This window comes from Perognathus longimembris, chromosome 2 (assembly GCF_023159225.1).
Source record: "Perognathus longimembris pacificus isolate PPM17 chromosome 2, ASM2315922v1, whole genome shotgun sequence".
NCBI lineage: Eukaryota > Metazoa > Chordata > Mammalia > Rodentia > Heteromyidae > Perognathus > Perognathus longimembris.
This window is the reverse complement of record NC_063162.1, coordinates 145,306,476-145,326,294: the sequence shown is the minus strand read 5'-3', so window position 1 is coordinate 145,326,294 and position 19,819 is coordinate 145,306,476. Positions and strand designations below refer to the sequence as shown.

Below are 19,819 nucleotides of genomic sequence, written 5' to 3'. Positions count from 1 at the left end.
GTCATGAAATTGCCTATTTCTCCTTGCTTAAAGGTGGGGAGCAGGAAAAGGGGAAGCAGGAGTTTGAGCCACACCAAGTTGCCAGGCTGTAACTGGATGATTAGTTGACCTTGTCTGGACCTCTGACGAGATCTACAACAATCTTTTTGCATGCCACCTGTAGGAAATCCCATAAACACCAACTTTCCATGTTTTCCTGTAGCCTTGAGGACTTTCTGAATTTCCCATGACGTCTTGGGTAAGAATGCATAGTTCTCCATCTTCTTTTGTGGCTATGAAAGGAAAGAACATGCATTCTGTACACCTGACAACTGATATATAGAATAGTATCAACTCAGAACTCAGCAGCAAGGAAAGCATTGGACTCCCACTGGTGGTGTAACAGCACCTGTAATTTGACAGGCACTGCCCAGCACAGCTGTGCATCTCCCTAGGCATAATCCTTTCCAACATTATATGGGGTACGAAGTGTGAGGTTAAAGCTCTGGGCAATGCTTCTCTGGTGTGGAGAATCTGGCTCAGCCATGCTCACAAGCATAATGCTTAATGTTTATAACCTAGGTCAATTTGCAGGGTTTTGAGGAATATTCATAGTGATTTCCATAGAAGTTACACTGTTTGATATCTCATCCCAAAGTTTATGATCAGTAATTTCTCTTTGAATTTGTTACAGTGTTCGTTGTTTTTCAATTTCTTAATGATTGTTATTCTGGTTGGAGTGACAAGCAATCTTGATAGAGTCTTGATTTTATATTCCTGATGTTAGCTAAGTGTATTGAAGTTTGCTAATACTGTCTAATAGATAGTAACTACTTTTGCCCCTGCGAGAATTTTATTCCACTTAATTGCCCATATCTTAACTGGGTTATTTGTCTTTTATATGTTCAGGCTTTTTGAGCTCTTTGTGCTAGGTATTTATCCTTTGTATATTGAATGCCAAGTGAAAATTTTCTCCCATTCCATGAATTATCTCTTGGTTCTGATGTGTGGAGAAATATTTTAATATGATGCTGTCATATTTATCCATTCTTGTTTTTACTTATTGGTTGACTGGAGTACTGTTCAGCTAGTCATTGCCTATATGTTTTGGAGTGTTTTTTAAATTCGTGTTCCTATAGCTGGTCCAGATCTTATATTTGGATCCTTTATACAGTCGGAGTTGATTTTTGCAGAAGGACTATTCTTGGGGTCTGCATTCCATCTTTTCATGGAGTTCACTATATTTCTCAACACGATTCTGAGGCTGTCTTTTTTCAGTTGTATGTCTTTGGTTCCTTAATGAAAGCTAGATGACTTTAGCCATGTGTCAATATTTCTGGGTATTCTTTAAAGTTCCTTTCCTCTTCATACCTGTTTTGTTCCCAGTGCCATGGATTTTTATATCTGGGACACATATTTTGTGATAAATCCAGCCTTGTTATTTTCACCCAGCTTTATTTTGCTATTTGGGGGCCATCTTTCTTCTCTATATTTTAGTTATCTTTATTTAGATTCAACAATGAGTTGCCATTCAGTAAATCTGTTTAAGAATAAAATGTCACCTTTTTCAACACTTATACCCATCTCTCCCAACTCAACCCTTCCTTCATTCTGTTTTAAAATAATGTTGGAGGATATATATTTCCTTCTTTTTTTTCATTCTTTTTTGCATGGTAGTTCTGGGGCTTGAAGACAGGGCTTGAGGGCTGTCCCTGGGTATTTTTGCTCAGGGATTGTGCCCTACCACTTGAACAATGGCTTTATCTTCACTTTCTCTGGTAATTTACTGGTGATAATAATCACACTGTGTTTTCTGCTAGGGCTAGCTTTAAAACTTAGTCTTCAGATCTCACCCCCTAGTAGGTAGGATTATAGACAGGAACAATACTGCCCAGCCATACATTGAATTCTTAACTGCATTGTATTCCATTTCACTTCATTTTTCTTTTATGATTCCAGTTGTAATTTGGGATTTAATTTTCTATGACTTCTCATTTCCACTGTCTTCTTCCATGCCTTTCTTCAAGGTTTCATTTTTTTCGTTTATGAATTTTCCCCTCCTTGGTTAAGTATAAACCTAGATGTTTGACCTATTCCAAGCTGTTGTGAAGAAGATAGTATTTTTTCTCTGTTTATCATCTTATTCATTGTTGCTAAAGAGAAAAGCATTAGCCACATTTCCGTTAGCATCATTTGTCATTCCAAGAGTAATCCTTTTGACATATGTGTAATGGGGTCTTGGGGTCTTGGGGTCTTCTTGGGATCTGCTTTCCATCTTTTCATGGAGTTCACTATATTTCTCAACACCATTCTGAGGCTGTCTTTTTTCAGTTGTATGTCTTTGGTTCCTTAATGAAAGCTAGATGATTTTAGCCATGTGTCAATATTTCTGGGTATTCTTTAATGTTCCTTTTGTCTTCATATCTGTAAAATAAAGCCTGAGAAATCAATGGCTTTTCTATATGCTAATGACCCAAACACCGAGGCTGAAATCGGGAAAGCAACTACTTTGGCAATAGCCTCAAAAACCATAAAATACCTAGGAATAACCTTAACCAAAGAAGTGAAAGAGCTCTATGATGAGAATTTTAAAAACATGAAAAATGAAATTAAGGCAGAACTAAGGAAATGGAAAAACCTCCCATGCTCCTGGATTGGGAGGATTAATATAATCAAAATGGTAATATTGCCAAACGCTCTCTACAAATTCAATGCAATACCCATTAATATCCCAACACCATTTTTTAATGCAATAGAGGAAGCAATGCAGAAATTCATATGGGACAATAAAAGACCCAAAATAGCAAAACAATCTTAAGTAGAAAGAACAGTGCTGGAGGAATTACAATACCCAACTTCAAGCTGTATTATAAAGCTATAGTAATAAAAACAGCTTGGTATTGGCACCAGACAGGCCTGAATACCAATGGAACACCATTGAAGACCCAGAAATGAACCCACAGAACTATGCCCACTTAACGTTTTGTAAAGGAGCAAAAAAAAAAAAAAAAAAAAAAAATAGACCGGAAGAAAGATAGCTTCTTTAACAAATGGTGCTGAAAAAACTGGTTCAACACATTCAACAAACTAAAAGTAGATCGTTATATATCACCCTGCACCAAAATCAATTCCAAATGGATCAAAGACCTCGAAATTAAAACAGATACCCTGAAAACACTAAAGGAAAAAGTAGGAGAAACACTTGGGCTCCTTGGCACAAGACGGAACTTCCTTAACAAAGATCCAGAAATGCTACAAATCAAAGGAAGGATAGACAAATGGGACTGCATCAAACTGCAGAACTTCTGCAGGGCAAAGGACATAGCTCACAAGATAAACAGGAAGCCCAAAGATTGGGAAAAGATCTTTACCGGCCATACAATGGACAAAGCCCTCATATCTAAAATATATGCAGAACTAAAAAAATTACATTCCTCCAAAACAAAACCACAAAGAACCAATGGCTCCTTCACCAAGTGGGCTAAAGACTTAAAGAGACTCCTCTGATGAGGAAATGAGAATGGCCAAGAGACATATGAAAAAATGCTCTACATCACTGGCCATAAAAGTAATGCAAATCAAAACAACATTGAGATTCCATCTCATCTCAGTAACAATGTCCTATATCAAGAAAACTAACAATAACAAACGTTGGAGGGATGTGGCCGAAAGGGAGCCCTACTTCATTGTTGGTGGGAATGTAATCTGGTTCAGCCACTCTGGCCAGCAGTATGGAGATTCCTCAGAAGGCTAAACAGAGAGCTCCCCTATGACCCAGCAGCCCCACTTTTGGGCATCTACCCAAAAGACCACAAACAAGAACACTAAAGCCACCAGCACAACAATGTTCATTGCAGCGCAATTTGTCATAGCTAGAATTGGAACCAACCCAGATGCCACTCAGTAGAAGAATCGATCAGGAAAATGTGGTACATATACACAATGGAATTTTACGCCTCTATCAGAAAGAATGACATTGCCCCATTCTTAAGGAAATGGAAGGACTAGGAAAAAATTATACTAAGTGAAGTGAGCCAAACCCAAAGAAACATGGACTATATTGTCTCCTTCATTGGAAATAATTAGCACAGGTTTAGGCAAGTCACAGCAGAGGATCACAAGAGCCCAATACCTAAACCTTTATGAACACCTAAGAGGATGCTAAGTGAAATGAACTCCATGTTATGGAAACAATTGTTATATCACTGTTGTAACTACTTTCAACGTGCTCTGTGTAAATGTAGATTCTATTATTGATGATCTTCTTGTATACCCTTCCTGTGGTTGTACCTGCATTATCTCTGTATCTTATCTGAGTACATTGGAAACGGTGTATACTGGTATTATTCTTTTAAAATTTACTTGTTATTCATTTAGCACTTTATCTTTAGTCTCATTTAAATTTTTTTAGGTCTTTTCTTGTGTACTCTTTGAAATGTTTTTAGTTGCTTAAAAATGTACTCTTATTTGTTAGAACATTCTTATTATCATTCCTTTGAGCTCAGTGTAGATGTTAGCTTCCACTTTCCCATTATTCTGATTTGTGTGATGTGGGTAAGGGGTGTGCATGCACACATGTGCGTGTGTGTGCATGTTTTGGTATGGTGTATGCAATTATTGGTTGTTAGAGGTTAAATTTGTTTGACTTCATTTTTATTCTATTGGGATTTAGTCCTTTGAAGAGCAGGTTTTAATCAACTTAAACTTTCTTTTTAGCTATATTCTCTCAAGACTATGTGTTTTCATGGTGATTTGGTCGTTCTCACAACTGGAATGGAGGGGGATCACAGCACTTATACTTTCACCCATCCAAACACAACCACATCTTTAAACTTTGGTATTATTGGTAATATTATCTAGGCAGTGATGTTGCATATGTAAGGGACTTGAGATTTTGCATGGTATTGAAGTAAGTTGGAATTATAGGAGTACTTCTTAGGGTGCTAGTTTTTACTTTGGTGAGGGAGGACATACACTGTAAAGAAGAGGGTGAAAAGGGGAGCTGAGAGTGATGACTCAAGTCCACCTTATGCTCACATACAAGTATAATATTTAGTTGTTGTGGAGAAAGATTCTGACTTACAGGTTGTGACAGGATAGGGAAGAGAAGTGTATTAGACTATGAAAACAATGAGCTGTAAAATACTATCAGTGAAGAAAAGCCAGAGAGAAAAAGGTTTTCATTTTTGGTAACCAGTAAGAGTGAGTACCAGGATTTGGTGACACACCCCTGTGATCCTTGCTACTGAGGAGGCTGAGATCTCAAGATTAGGGTTCCAAGCCAGCCTGCGCTGAAAGTTTGTAGGACTCTTAGCTGTCATTAGCCAGCTGAAACCAGAAGTGGCACCTTGTTTGAAATTGGTAGAACATTACCTTAAGCAAAAAACTTAGGGACAGCATTCAGGCCCTGAGTGAAAATCCCATGAATTAAAAAAATAGTAAGGAAAAGAGAAAAAATGTGAGAGTCAGGTTGGATCTATCAGCTAAATAGATTCCTTTATTTAGTCTCAGTTTCTGCTCTGGGACCTGCTTGGAGCCAGTGTAGCTCACTTAGTGAGAGAGAGCACTTTATTTCTCTTGAAACACATATGTTGCTCCACTCAGATTATGCTATGCATGGCCTGAAAGATCCTTCTTAATACTATAAAATACAGGGAAGTCACTACCACTGTTTCTCTCTTTCCTGCAAGGGGAGAAGGGGATAATTGTCTATGTAGTCACTTAGATGGAACTTCAGTCTGCTGCTGGATTTGCCAGCTAACGTAATGGGCTCTCTCACACTGTGATGTGTTGCTTGGCTCTTATAGAGATAAAGGATATTCAACTCTGAAGAAGTTGCAACTGCTGGGCCTATGCTATTTGTTTCCATACACATCTTTCTCTTTCTGTGCGGAAGAGTCTGCTGGTTAGCTCTAGCCATTCAGAGGGTAGGCACGTGGCAGTTTACCCTGCTGCTGAAGACCCTGCCTTGCCTGGCACATTCACACACTGATTGGGATTCTGGGAAGGATTACGTTAGAGGAAGTTGGGGGGGCAAGAGAGAGCAGGCCAAGACACAGGGAGTGAGGACAGATTCACTTTATTGTCATGACAGCTGAGGAGGGACTAGGGTTTTCAGTTGGCAGCAATGGTGTCCTGAATCCAGTCCACATAGTTGCACACCTTTGTGTACACTCCTGGATAGTTCCTCAAGGCACAGCCATTGCCCCAGGAGACGATTCCCTGAAGTTCTCCATTGCAGACCACAGGGCCACCAGAATCTCCCTGAGGTGAGGACACAAGTGGTGTAAACAGGAGATAAGGAGGGTGGGGATAGAGCTATACTCATCCTGAATTCTAATTGCTACACCTTACAATGCTGCAAGGCAGACTAAAATGTAATAGTAATTTTGGCATTGTAGCAGACTTAAATGCAGCAATAATAGTGGCAAAGCAATCTGGACCTCACCAAATCAGACCTTGCAATATCTTCCCCAGAATGCCATGGTTATGGGCATGGTCCTTCAAATGGGGAGGGGTCAAATCACCTGGCAGGCGTCCTTGCCTCCCTCGAGGAAGCCAGCGCAGATCATGTTCTTGGTGATCTTACCGGGATAGGAGGCTTTACAGACAGCCTGGCTTAACAGAGGAGCTTCCAAGCACTGCAGAAGTTCTGGCTTGTGGACTTAGAGGGGCAAGATCAAAGAAATCAGAAGTAAGTCAGACCAGGCTGGGGAAGAACAATCAACTCGTTTCTACTACACAGGACTCTACTATTCAAGTCCAAGCAAATCAACAATTTTGTTTGTCAGAAGAAGCTTATGGCACTCACCTTCCTGGAAGCAAAATAACACCATCTAGAGCACCTTTGCTTCCTTTAGATTGTGGGGAACTTTGCATCCCTCCACCTCTCAAGTTTTTGTATATGGTAGTTTCATGAAATCTACTTGAATCTTAGAAGTGAAGAGGATCTTTCCCAGTGTCCTTTATGATTGTAGAATGTGTAGGTAATATGGACTTTGGCAAAGAGGATGGGTCTACTCACCACCAAAGCTCAGGGTGTTGCCCCAGCCAGAGATGAGGCATTCGGTGCCAGCAGGCGCACACGAGGATGGTAGAGACACGCTGGCCACATGGGAGTTGAGGGAGGCAGGTGAGGAGAGCTTGATTAACAGGATGTCATTGTTCAGGGATTTTTTATCAAAGTGAGGGTGAACGATAATCTTGGCAGCATCGATGAACTGCTCATCTCCCTCCACGGCTTTGATGTTATGCTCTCCCAGCCTCACTTGGATGTAGCTGAGGAAAGATGAATGGATTGTTAATGCCATTCCCTTTGCTCGTGCTGTCTAATGGGACTGTGTGCAGAAGCTTGAATGGGCATGCAGCAACACCACGGGGATAACACATGGGTAACGAGGGAAAGGTGGTGCGAGTTATGGACCCCATCCCTCAGTCGTTGAATAATTGGGAGGGATGTTGTGCAGGGCTGCAGTTGCTGACTTCTCCACTTTCTGACAGGTGACTGTTGCTGCAGAAGATCTGTGGTGAGACCCGAATTAGCCAGTTCATATTTCCTTCATTCTCTGTGGGTTTGCTGGCTTTACGGAGGCCAATGTGGTCTACCCTTTTCTAGCGTCTAATCCAGTACTTCTACCAGCACTTGGGGCATCTCCAGCAGCAGCAGAGGCATCTAGGGTCATCGTACAAACTTTATGTCTCAATCCCCACCACAAATTCAGTAACCACAATTTAGAGGACAGTGGCAGGAATCTATGTGTTTATAATCCTCCTGGTTAGGAATCCCTTGTGTAGATCACTCAGGACTGAGAGATCTTACACATGGTAATGCCTCTTAGGTGCATCTCCAGAACAAATACAGACTTTAACACTCACCTCTGTCCCACCCTCAGCCTGGACACTCAGAATTATTGTTGCTGCTATGAGAAACTAATTCCTGTTTCCTGAATAGTTTTTCTGGTCCTGGGGCTTAATCTCAGAGGCTCAGACTGTTCCCGTGCCTGTTTCTGCTCAATGCTAGCACTCTGTTACTTGAGCCAAAGCAACCATTCTGGCCTTTACTGAGTAGAATGTTGGAGATAAGTGTCTCACAATCTTTTCACAAGGCTAGCTTTGCACTGTGATCCTCAGAATCCTTTTTGATTAGTCCTTACCGCATTACAGTGTTCCTCCTACCAAGGAACCACAGCCTTTATTCTTTTTAGGTGTTGTTCCTGGGATTTGAATCTTATTTCCTTATCCATCAAGAAAGCTCCTTCTGTTTTCATAGCTTCTTCCATTTACTTAGACTGCAGCCCACGTGAGGACCAAGCCATCTTCCTCCAAACGCTAGCCCAGGGCCTGGTACTTACGGCTGCTGGTGGGGCTTGTAGCAGTGGGCTGCAGATACCACCCACTGGTCATTGATGAGGGAGCCTCCACAGACGTGGGAGCCAGAGTTCAGGGACACCTGGTAGGGGACGGAATTCTTCCCACAGGTGTAGCCTCCGACGATCTTGTCATCATCATCAAGAGGAAAAGCAGCTTGGTGGATATAGCAAAGAAGCCAGTTCAGCAAGATATTGGAGAGTGGAGCCCTCAACCCTGTGACTATTGCCTGCCAATTAGGATTCCTAATGACAACAATGACTATAACTAACCTAGGCCCAATGCTTGATCTCTGGGGTCACAGTGTGTTTTTGTCCTTAATGTTGAGGTCTCCTGGATATATGTATTGAATCCATGAAAGATATTACTTTCTTCTGAGACTTAATAAAAGAAGACCTCATAAGGGTGCATTAGGATATATTCAGAATTGCTGGTCTTGCATGCTTGACTCTTTTCTACTTTATTTTTCACTTACCTATATCCCTTAACTTCTGGAGAAGATCAGATTTAGCATAGGTAGGAATATGTCATGACTGAGTAGAGCTCACTGTACATCACTTCACATACATTTCAAACCCACAAACTTGTATAGAGAGCCTACATACCCATTCTCATGTAGGTCAACAGAATCATAATCTTAAGCTATTTGATGATTTTAAAGCAATGTACAGGATGGCACATTTATACCTAATTAGAAAACTTCAAGGGTATACCTCAGCCAGGATTTAATTTTCACACTCTTATTTTATGAATTTGAGGTAAAACGTGTCTATGAGAGAGCCACTTCAGAGGTTTTGAGGCCCAAGCAGAAGATGGCTGGCATGGATGAGCCAGCTTCTTGAGAGCAGAGACCCATAGCTCAGTGATCTCACTGGTCCATCACATGGACACTTCCTACCTGGGATTCCTTTTGAACTACCATGTCCTTAGTGCTGTGTTAGCTAAACTGAGCAGAAGGGTCAGAACAGAGGCATGGAGACATAAATGAGGTCAGATTAATATACAATTTCTGGACATGAGAAGAAAGAAAGCCCAGCAGTAATTTGAATGCAAGTGTGGAGGCAGTATTGCAGGGACAGCCATGATCAACAACCTAGGTCATCCTTGTTCCAAAGGATGAGGTCCAGGACAAAGCAGGGAACTCACCAGCAGCTGCCACAAGAAACAGTGTCAGGAGTGAGCTCATCGTGTGAAAAGTGTGACTTGGACAGTGGTCCATGCCTGTCTTTATACTACTGGAATAGAGAGGCGGTCACAAATTTGGAATTGTCACTTCCCCTCCCTCAGAAATCACACCTGCAGCTTTACCCACCTGGGAGCATTGCATCATCTGTGACATATTTGGACACTATTTGCATAGGTGGCCCAAAGGGGAGGTGAAAACATTTCCGGAGGGCAGTGGGATAACAGCTGTTATTTGGAAGGAGGCTGGGATGGAAAAAGCTGGGAAATTCAATGTGTCATGTATACCAATGAGATGTGTTAGGTCAAGACATAAGATATGGGTGTAGGGAGAATGCACTGGGTCCTGAGAATTCCTCTGATCTGTCATTTTTATAGTTTATTTCCAGAGAGTTCTGTACTAATTCATAATGATTTTCTCCAATTCCTTACCGTCCCCTTACATTAGGTAATCCAAGCCTTTGGCAATCAGCATTCCCAAGAGAATAGATGATGTGGACAGTAGATAATGAGTAGGGAGATGCAGAATTTCTGGGGGGTGTGGGCTTTCCTCTGGCTCTCCTTTCCACCAAGGCTCGAGGATGTCAATTGTATTGAGGGAGAGTAGGGGAAGGTAAGGCAGTTCCTGATTCAATAACCTAGAGAGGTTAAAGGAGAGTTTCTTATACCTCTTTCTCCACCTTGTCCCACTGCTTATATATCTCTCTGACCATGTTGTCCAGAGGGTTTTGTAAAACATCTTATGGTTTTCCTGATAACATGCATGGAAGATATTGAACACTTCTTTTACTACAAGGGATTGGAAGATATTGAACATTCCTTTTACTATAAGGGAGTGGAGCTTGAGTCTGAATTCTTTGCCCTATCTGGAATATTACAAAAGCTTTAAACAATGGTCATTTGTTAGTTGATCAAAGAACCATCAGCACATTGGCAAAGAGTTTAGCAGTTTGGTCAGAGGCAAGTATAATTAGTGTGACAATCTTAGCCTACATTTGATCCAAAGTAAACCTTCCAACAGACAAACCACATTGAGCTCTTTAATTCTACTAAAATTCAACCTGTTTTTTTTAATTCATTGTTGGTTTGTTATTTGTTTGCACAACTGACTACAAGAGCTTAGGCACTGACAGTGTGCCTAAGTACTAATTGTGTCTAACACAGTGATTGCATGAGTGTTCTTCTTCCTGAGCTCAGGATCAGGTCAAATGTGTTGCCAGTGAGTGGAACCCTAAAATGTTGACAACGAATTCTTGTGAACACAGTGGGGAAATCTCCATTTTAATACTGGTCATTGGGACAGAGAAGGCAGTCTGGGTGTGGTGGAAATGGAAATAGGATATATTGTAGATGATGTGGATGGTGGGCTGTTAGAAAAACTTCTAGTCTGATCCCTGGGATAGACGGGCCAGCATCCCCACACAAGGGATCATAGCTCAGCACTGTCACCTGGAAGCATTGTACTTTCCTAAGGTCTAATGGTCCCATTTCTGAGTGGGAGTCTTTTTGTCATTATTATTTCTGAGTGCCATATGAATGTTCAAAATGTGTATACTAAAATCAACATTATTCTATTTCTTTTTTGTATTATCTTTATGTAGTTATACAAAGTAGCTTCAACTGAACATGCCAACTTGTAAATTCAATGCACATTTGTCAGTGTTACCCTTTTCAAAATTCTGCTCTTTCTGAATTTCACTCATCACTTCAGCTTTCCTGTTTCCATTTCCTCATATGTGAATTGGTTATTATGACTGCATTTGCCCATTTTTCATCTCTCCTTTCCTATATCCTCCCCATTTTCCCCATATTCCCTGACAAACAGATGTTCTACTTATTGGTACTGATTTGTATTAAACTGGAAGCTCATTGTTGAAGGGAATCACATCACTGGAATCCTCTTTTGCAAATACCATACTTTAGTTAATATGTTTAGTCAGGATAAAGTACCATGACCATTGCTATACAATTCACCATAGTCAAGCTATGAAATGAGCTCATATGCCCTTCAGTGGACATATGGACCAAGAAAATGTGACACATAATGAAATATAAAATGGAATTTTACTCATATGTCAGGAAGAATCATTTGTGTGAAATTTCCTAGAATGGTAAAACATTATGTGAGGTAAATTCCAATCTCAGAGAGACAGAAATATACAGTTTTTCTTATATGTGGAGGTTATAGCAAAGTCATATATGTGTATAAACATATACTGTCACCTACATATATACACTTGCCTTTTGTGTGTTGAGTTGAACAGTATAGCTTTTTGAAAATATACTGAATGTGAAACACAGAGGATGAATTATTCCCTTCTTCAGAGGAAAGTTCAGGAATTCAGAGATATCCATTCTTCCTAGAGAAGTTATTTCAAAATGGCAAAAATGCTCAAGACTACAGGAAGGCATGGAAAATATGAAGTATGGGATTTGTGGCACATGGCCTCTTAAGGATTTTTTGGGTATCAAATCAAAAATCTTCAGAAGGTAAATATAACATCTGGATTCCTCTGGACATTTTCCTTAGTGTCGGAAATGTACCTGGAATAAATATTTAACTTGGCACCTCTTATCAGAAAGTTATCTACTTGAAGTTCCTGGCCTCTAACACAGGGGCTCACCTCTCTAAGATAAAATGCAGCTAGAACAAAAGTGAGGATGTATATACAACAATAGGGATAGATGTTTGCCCTAACATTGTTCCTAAATGCACTGGATAGGTGTTTTACAGGGAACAATGGTTAATCATTTTAGGAAGAGAGTGGTCTTGAGTCATCCACGTAGCTCTGCTTTAATTCGTAATCCTCTGTTAAGATTTCTTTTTTTATCCAGAGTTTGAAGTTTCACCTTTCCCATATTTTGTGATCTCATGAACAGCTTTAAATTGATGGAGTGGTTTTGTGTGACCATAACTCCTCCTGAGAGACAGGCTGCTATTTAATACACAGCGAACTGCACTTCCTGTAATGTCTTTGAGTTCTTTAGCCAGGTCCCCCTTAAGCGCTGTAATAAAATTGATAAGGCCAAGATACTCTAGCAATGTGAAAATGAGGGTCAATAGTAATAATTCTGCCTCACTGTTCCAGTGGTATGCCTTAGCAAGTCGTTATGGAGCTGATCAAAGTCAGGTGTAAACCAGCTGAGAAATTTGAGCATTGAAGAACTTGGGTGAATATATTTACAGGTAATCTACACATAGAAGACAATGATGATTAGCAGGAGAAGATTTTTCCTGTTCATTGGAGTCCTCTTCATCCTGTTGTTTCCATTACTGTGCAAAAGCAGCATTTTAATTTCATGAAATCACTTTTTTTCTACTCTTGGAAGTATGCTCTCAGCTACTGGAGTCCTATTTGTAGTCATTCTTTATGCCCAAATCTCTAAAGGCTCTAGTTTTGTTTCTCCTGGAAAATTTAGAGTTTATATATTATCTTAAGAATCTTGACATTCTTTGTAATCATTTTTTTTTCAAAATTTTATTGTCAAACTGATGTACAGAGAGGTTACAGTTTCATACGTTAGACATTGGATACATTACTTGTAGTGTTTGTTACCTCGTACCTCATTCAAAGTTATCTAATAGTCCCAGAATTAAAAGTGTTCTCTTCATGAGAGGGATGATGCTTCTGCTTAAAAGAAATGTTGTCCATGGTAGAAGTGGCATGCAGAAAGAAAACTTGAAAAAAAAAAGAATCTTGATATATTTTGAATTGATTTTTTGATAGAATGAGGGCCAAGTTGAGACTTCTATATATGAATATCCAGTTTTTACAGAATTGTTGAAGAGCTTTTCTATCGTCCAGTGAAGTACTTTGCATTTTTTAACAGGCAGTTTGCAAGGCCTTATTACCTCCTGTGTAGTCCTCTTTCACACTGGAGCGTAAGCCCCCGTCCCGCAGATGGCAAAGCTGGAGTGAGGGCTACTTGCAAGCCTTGGTGTGTGGGGCCGCGAGATGCCCCCCCACCCCCTCACTCGCTAAGAGTAAATGGACTGTCACACCTCCTGCAAGATTCTACGCAGACTGTTTAAAGACATTTGAAATCCCCCAGTATTTCCTGGTTGCTTATTCTGAGTACTCTCTGGCTTTTGTAGTCTGATGCCCTTCTGGTTCAAGCAGGGTAGAAAGATTTCCCTAGTCACAAAATCCACACTGCTAGCACACATGTTAACCTGTATTCTATGAAGCAAAATGTTAGCACTCTGGTTGTTCAAATTCTTTATCTAGAAATGTACTTGGAGGCTTTTACAACTTTGCCTCAGCCTTATTTGCACCCGAAAAATTCTGGAACCCAAGTGGCATCTAGCCTCCTGGCTGCCTGTTTTAAAAGAACCAGTTTTTTTCTTTAGTCCCGGCTACTGTACGACCTGTGAACTCAAATGAAAATTTTTTCTTAATGCAAGAATTACAATTACAAAATTAGAAACACTTATTCATTCAGCTTTCCAATAAATTAGTGAGAAACATTAGCTTGCATTGCCATTTTTTTCTACATACAGAGTTAGTAAGATTTTACTTTTATCCCCATTAGTTTATTAAACATACTTTAAAATACTTGCCTGATTATATGTAACTTAGGATAGTTAGGAGTCTTACTTATTACATTACAGTATACACATAGAATTTAGTACTTGAATCATTAGACTGATATCCAGAACAATTGCAACAAAGGTACTTTTAACAGTGTTCACCAGAATTATAAACAGAGAAATCCAATCTCAGCATGTTGCCTTTTCAATATATCTAAATTGCAAAAATAGCATAGGAATCAAATCACACCAGATAAATAAACTTCTTAACCATTAAGAAAAACTTTTCCAATTCTTAGTATCTCTCAAGGGGCAGTTTTAGAGATTCCAGTCAAATCACTCATTGCTGTATATTAGAACCTTTTGGAGTTTTTCTTAGGCACGTTTGCTTGACCCCCAAAACAATCCGTTTGGGTTAAAATCCTGGGGATTTTCCTTGCTGTAACTCCACCTATTGTTGTGCCAAGTCGCAAGACCACCACCAAGAAGACCACCGAGACTCAGACATTCCGAAATGCAAAAGCAAGGCAAGGCTTTATTTAAGCGAGCTGCAACTCGGGCCTCGTCCTACCCACCAACACAGCGGAGGTTAGGAGGGAGCCCCGAGCTGTGATTACACAGGGCTTATAAAGGCAAAGAACAAGGTTACAACAATCAGGTGTTCAAGCAAGCAAGATTAGGACACAGGTACAAATCTGATTGGCTCAAGGTTCGATTCTAAAATGGGGTTCACGTGGTAAAATGGGGCCTGACTTCAAAGTCTGGCACTTCATTTCCCCCTTTTTCTTTTTGGTACCTTGGGAACCAATCATGGCTCCATTCTGTCCATTTCAATGGCTTGCATGTCTAGGGGATGATATAGAGGTAAGGCATGGGCCAGTAGGGCCCAATGTAGTAACCAAAGGGCCTGTCACCATTTCTTACAAGTACAGTCTCTGTACCTCTGTTTTGCATGCCTCTAGGATATCCTGCCTCATCTTCCCAAAAACAACTCTGGTCCCTCGGTTTTAAAGGGGGGCAGATGGGTGCAGATCATCCATCTTCTGTAACTTCTTCAGGCTGACTCAGGGGTGTTGACCTTACCTAGCCAAGAACCTATGACCTTAATCTACTTTACCAAGGGACTGCAGGATTACTGCAAACTGAAAATTAACTTTCAGCTATACAGACTTACCATTAGCTGTATAGTGTTTAGTATCCAAATGTAAGCAACAAAATAATACATAAACTTCTCAGCTGTGCTCTAAGGGTCAGGTGGCTATACGCGTATTCCTGAGCAAGCCCAAAACTACCTAAAATAAGGGGGTCACCTCACTTTGGAGTGAGCTGCCAAAATAACATCAACACTAGCCAGGGTAGGAAGGAAAGAAGGAAAAAAGAAAATTATAACAATATTCAGTCTAACTTTCTTTTCTTGAGGCGAAGGCGAAGCGGCTGAGTTGGGTGCTTGGAGACCTTCCATGTTCCACCACAGTAGTCGTCGTCCAGGGCAAAGGGGTCAGCTGGCCTGGCGTGGAAGCAGTGAACCCAAGTGGCCATGCCATCTAGGGTTCCTTCCACCGTGGTTCTAAGGATTTCAGTCCCCTGGTCTAAATAAATGGGGGGTAGGGACAGAAGCAGAATCATATAATGCCTTAAGTTGGGGTCAAATTCTTGTGCACGAGCTGCAAATAATCGAGTTTACACAAAAATTCAGCATCATCCAAATCAGCAAGCAATTCAGTCTGAAGGCTAGGGATAATGGGTGGGGCGTACCCGTACATTATTTCAAAATAAGTAAAGCCAAGCTGATAGGGAGAATTTCTTACTCTAAGCAAAGCAAAAGGAAGGAGTGACACCCAGTCTGCGCCAGTCTCTAAGGCCAGTTTAGATAAGGTTTCTTTTAGATGCCGATTAATTTTCTCTACCTGACCTGAACTCTGGGGTCTATAAGCACAATGGAATGTCCAGTCTGTCCCCAGTGCAGCGGCTATTCCCTGACTTACTTTTGAGACGAAAGCCTGTCCGTTGTCTGACCCAATGGTGGATGGGAAGCCATACTTGGGTAGGATTTCTTCCAGGATCTTATTAGCCACTACATTCGCAGTCTCATGCTTTGTTTGATATGCTTCAACCCATCCTGAAAAGGTGTCTACAAAAACTAGCAAATATTTGTAATTTCTGTGAAATCTACTTCCCAATACACGCCTGGCCTATTCCCACAGAGGTGAGCTCCTTTAGTAATCTGTTGATTGGGGGCACTGGTAAACTGACAGGCCTTTAACAGATCTCAATAAGGACACAATCTCAGGTCTACAAGCTTTCTTTCCTGAACAGATATATCAGCTTAAAATTCTCACTGCCAGTGAGAGCTTTGAGTAAATGCGGGGGGTTGAGATTTTAATCTATCCTCTCATTTGACAAACTTACCCTTACTTACCACTATCACAGATGACTGGCAAGTTCCTGCCCAGTAGACAGACATGGGCATTGGAAAGGCATGCTTATGACCTATTCCTCTAGGACTTCCCGGCTTTGATTAACTTTTGAAAGGCCAAGGAGTGACTCTAGGATCTGACACCATCTCTGCCATCCAAGCAGTGGCTTTACTGCCTCTGGATGCTCCATCACTTTTGTCCCAGGAGGAGTGACTTTCCACTGGACTTGGACTCAGGGCCTGAGCGCTGTCCCCCAGCTCTCCAGCTCAAGGCTAGCACCCTACCACTTTGAGCTCCACACAACTCTGTTCCCAGCACTCTGCTGGCTGCTTAGAGACAAGTCTCTCACAGGGACCTTTCTTTGCCCGGGCTGGCTTCGAACCGCAGATTCAGATCAGTGAGTCTTATAAGGGGCCACTTTACTCCAATTATAAGCAACAAGGTGGACCACACAGAAGTAGTTTTTAAGCATGCTCTCTTACCTGGAACTTATTAAGGGTCAGTATTAGATCTTGACAAACTTGTAGGAATCACCTGTGCTTCTCTGTGGGCCTGCTGGAAACTGTTACAAAAAAACCTACAAAGAAGCTGGAATGGCAATTAAACATTTCGGTAGCCATACTTCTCCTTTTCTCTCTTTGCAATAATTATTTAGGACAATTTTACTTCCAAATTTCTTATCTAGAAATGTGTTCTTGATTTCCAAAGCCTTTTAAACAGTAACACAACATTTTAGCTTTTATCTGCATCGGAAAAACTGAAGCTCACAGGAATTCTGAAACGTGGTGCCACCCTTTGCCTACGGCTGCTTGTTTCAAAAGAGCCTCCTTTTTTTTTTCTTTCTTCAGTCCCAGTTACTGCATGGCATGAAGACCTTTGAATTTTTCCTTAATGCAAGAATTACAATTAGAAATACTTATCCATTCAGCTTTCCAATATATTAGTGAGAAACATTGGCCTATTTTGCTATTTCTTCCTACATACATAGAGTTAATGAGAGTTTACGTCTATCCCCATTAGTTTAATATATATATATATATATATATATATATATCCTTTTAAATCCAAATTTCTGACACTTAGCTCTGATTTTCTTTTTAATTTTAATTAAAGAACCCTGAGAAATCCCTTAAAGCATTTGGTAATGCCCAAACTTGATGACCCTTTGACTTTAAACTTAAACTTAGTTTTGCATCATACTGCAGTCTTGAACATGTTCACACTCACACATGCACACACACATACATTTTCAAAATATCTTAAAGCACGCTGAATAAGCATCGGCCATACAATTTAAGACAAAAACCTTTAACAAATGATTTTAGCATTCTCCAGCCTCATTTTCCAGGGTTTGATAGTTTTAGTAAAACATGTTTAGTCTTAGTAAAACATTTTAACACACCAAACAATTTTCTGCTTAAGAAGGCTGGGTAGGGGTCCCCCTAGAGTTCTTTTTTGGGGACACTCTCACTGATTGACTGATTGTGGGCTGTCACCTGTACATCTTTCCAGTGAGCTAAAGTCAAGTCCAGGGGAGTGGAAGGAACGTTCCCCAACATCTGTTTGTCAGTCAGGCACAGCGTAAGAAAGAAACACACAAAAATAATCACAGGCACAAAGACCAGACAACACTTACAGACAGACGTAGGGAGTCGCGGCTTACAGGTTCGACTGTGTCTCTCCTGCCCCTGTGAGGAGGCAGACCACACAGTCTCACTGTGCCTCTCCTGCCCCTGTGAGGGGGCAGACCACACAGTATCACTGAGTCTCTCCTGCCCCTGTGAGGAGGCAGACCACACAGTCTTGAGGCTCTCTCTCTCCCGTTCCTGTGTAGGAGCGGACCAGACAACCCTGAATATAGAGTGGACTAGACGGGCGCCCGTTAGAAGGGCCTCCCGGTCCAGTCCTTCAGGTTCAGGGTGGTAGTGGGAAGCCTGAGCCCCCTGTGGAGGGCTTGAGGTGTCCCCCAAGTCCTCCAGGACTGCCCATACGAGCGTGTCCACTCCGGCTAGTCCTTCACTACCTACAGGTTCAGATTCAAGCAGCTGGCCTAAACAGAAAACAAAACTACAAATCACACAGACACAGACACACAGAATGAAGAGCCCTATTTTCTTACCTTCGGAGTCTGGGGTCTCAGGGGTCTCTGGGGCCATCCCGGACGAGCCCCCAAATGTTGTGCCAAGTCGCAAGACCACCACCAAGAAGACTACCGAGACTCAGACATTCCCAAATGCAAAACCAAGGCAAGGCTTTATTTAAGCGAGCTGCAACTTGGGCCTCGTCCTACCCACCAACACAGAGGAGGTTAGGAGGGAGCCCCGAGCTGTGATTACACAGGGCTTATAAAGGCAAAGAACAAGGTTACAACAATCAGGTGTTCGAGCAAGCAAGATTAGGACACAGGTACAAATCTGATTGGCTCAGGGTTCGATTCTAAAATGGGGTTCATGTGGTAAAATGGGGTTCACGTGGTAAAATGGGGCCTGACTTCAAAGTCTGGCACTTCACTATGAGCTGCAAGGGAAAGTTTAACACAGAAGTAAAGCAAATTAATGTACTCATCAAAGAGGCAGTAATTCTTAAACCATGAAACTAGATTTTATATGCTTTTACACTCAGACAAACGGACAGACAGACATAAACAGACAAACGAGATGCCCCCCCACCCCCTCACTCGCTAAGAGTAAATGGACTGTCACACCTCCTGCAAGATTCTACGCAGACTGTTTAAAGACATTTGAAATCCCCCAGTATTTCCTGGTTGCTTATTCTGAGTACTCTCTGGCTTTTGTAGTCTGATGCCCTTCTGGTTCAAGCAGGGTAGAAAGATTTCCCTAGTCACAAAATCCACACTGCTAGCACACATGTTAACCTGTATTCTATGAAGCAAAATGTTAGCACTCTGGTTGTTCAAATTCTTTATCTAGAAATGTACTTGGAGGCTTTTACAACTTTGCCTCAGCCTTATTTGCACCCGAAAAATTCTGGAACCCAAGTGGCATCTAGCCTCCTGGCTGCCTGTTTTAAAAGAACCAGTTTTTTTTCTTTAGTCCCTGTACGACCTTTGAACTCAAATGACAATATTTTTAATGCAAGAATTACAATTACAAAATTAGAAACACTTATTCATTCAGCTTTCCAATAAATTAGAGAGAGACATTAGCTTGCATTGCCATTTTTTTCTACATACAGAGTTAGTAAGATTTTACTTTTATCCCTATTCGTTTATTAAACATACTTTAAAATACTTGCCTGATTATATGTAGTCTTACTTATTACATTACAGTATACACATAGAATTTAGTACTTGAATCATTAGACTGCTATCCAGAACAATTGC

General features: G+C 41.0%; 1 protein-coding gene and 1 gene segment (V, D, J or C); both read right to left on the bottom strand.

The window, feature by feature from the left end:
* LOC125347236 overlaps positions 1–19,819 on the bottom strand; it is a 248,507-nt gene that overhangs the window by 167,191 nt on the left and 61,497 nt on the right.
* LOC125347240 (anionic trypsin-2-like) lies at positions 6,063–9,532 on the bottom strand. 2 transcript variants are annotated; one of them, XM_048340361.1, is made up of 5 exons: positions 9,493–9,532; positions 8,331–8,502; positions 7,004–7,257; positions 6,507–6,643; positions 6,063–6,243 (listed from the first exon to the last, which is right to left on the bottom strand). In XM_048340361.1, the coding sequence occupies exons 1-5, from the start codon at positions 9,530–9,532 to the stop codon at positions 6,094–6,096; spliced, it is 753 nt and encodes a 250-aa protein (XP_048196318.1). In that variant the 3' UTR covers positions 6,063–6,093. The 2 variants fall into 2 exon arrangements, with proteins under 2 accessions (XP_048196318.1, XP_048196319.1); XM_048340362.1 differs by having other exon boundaries at positions 8,346–8,502.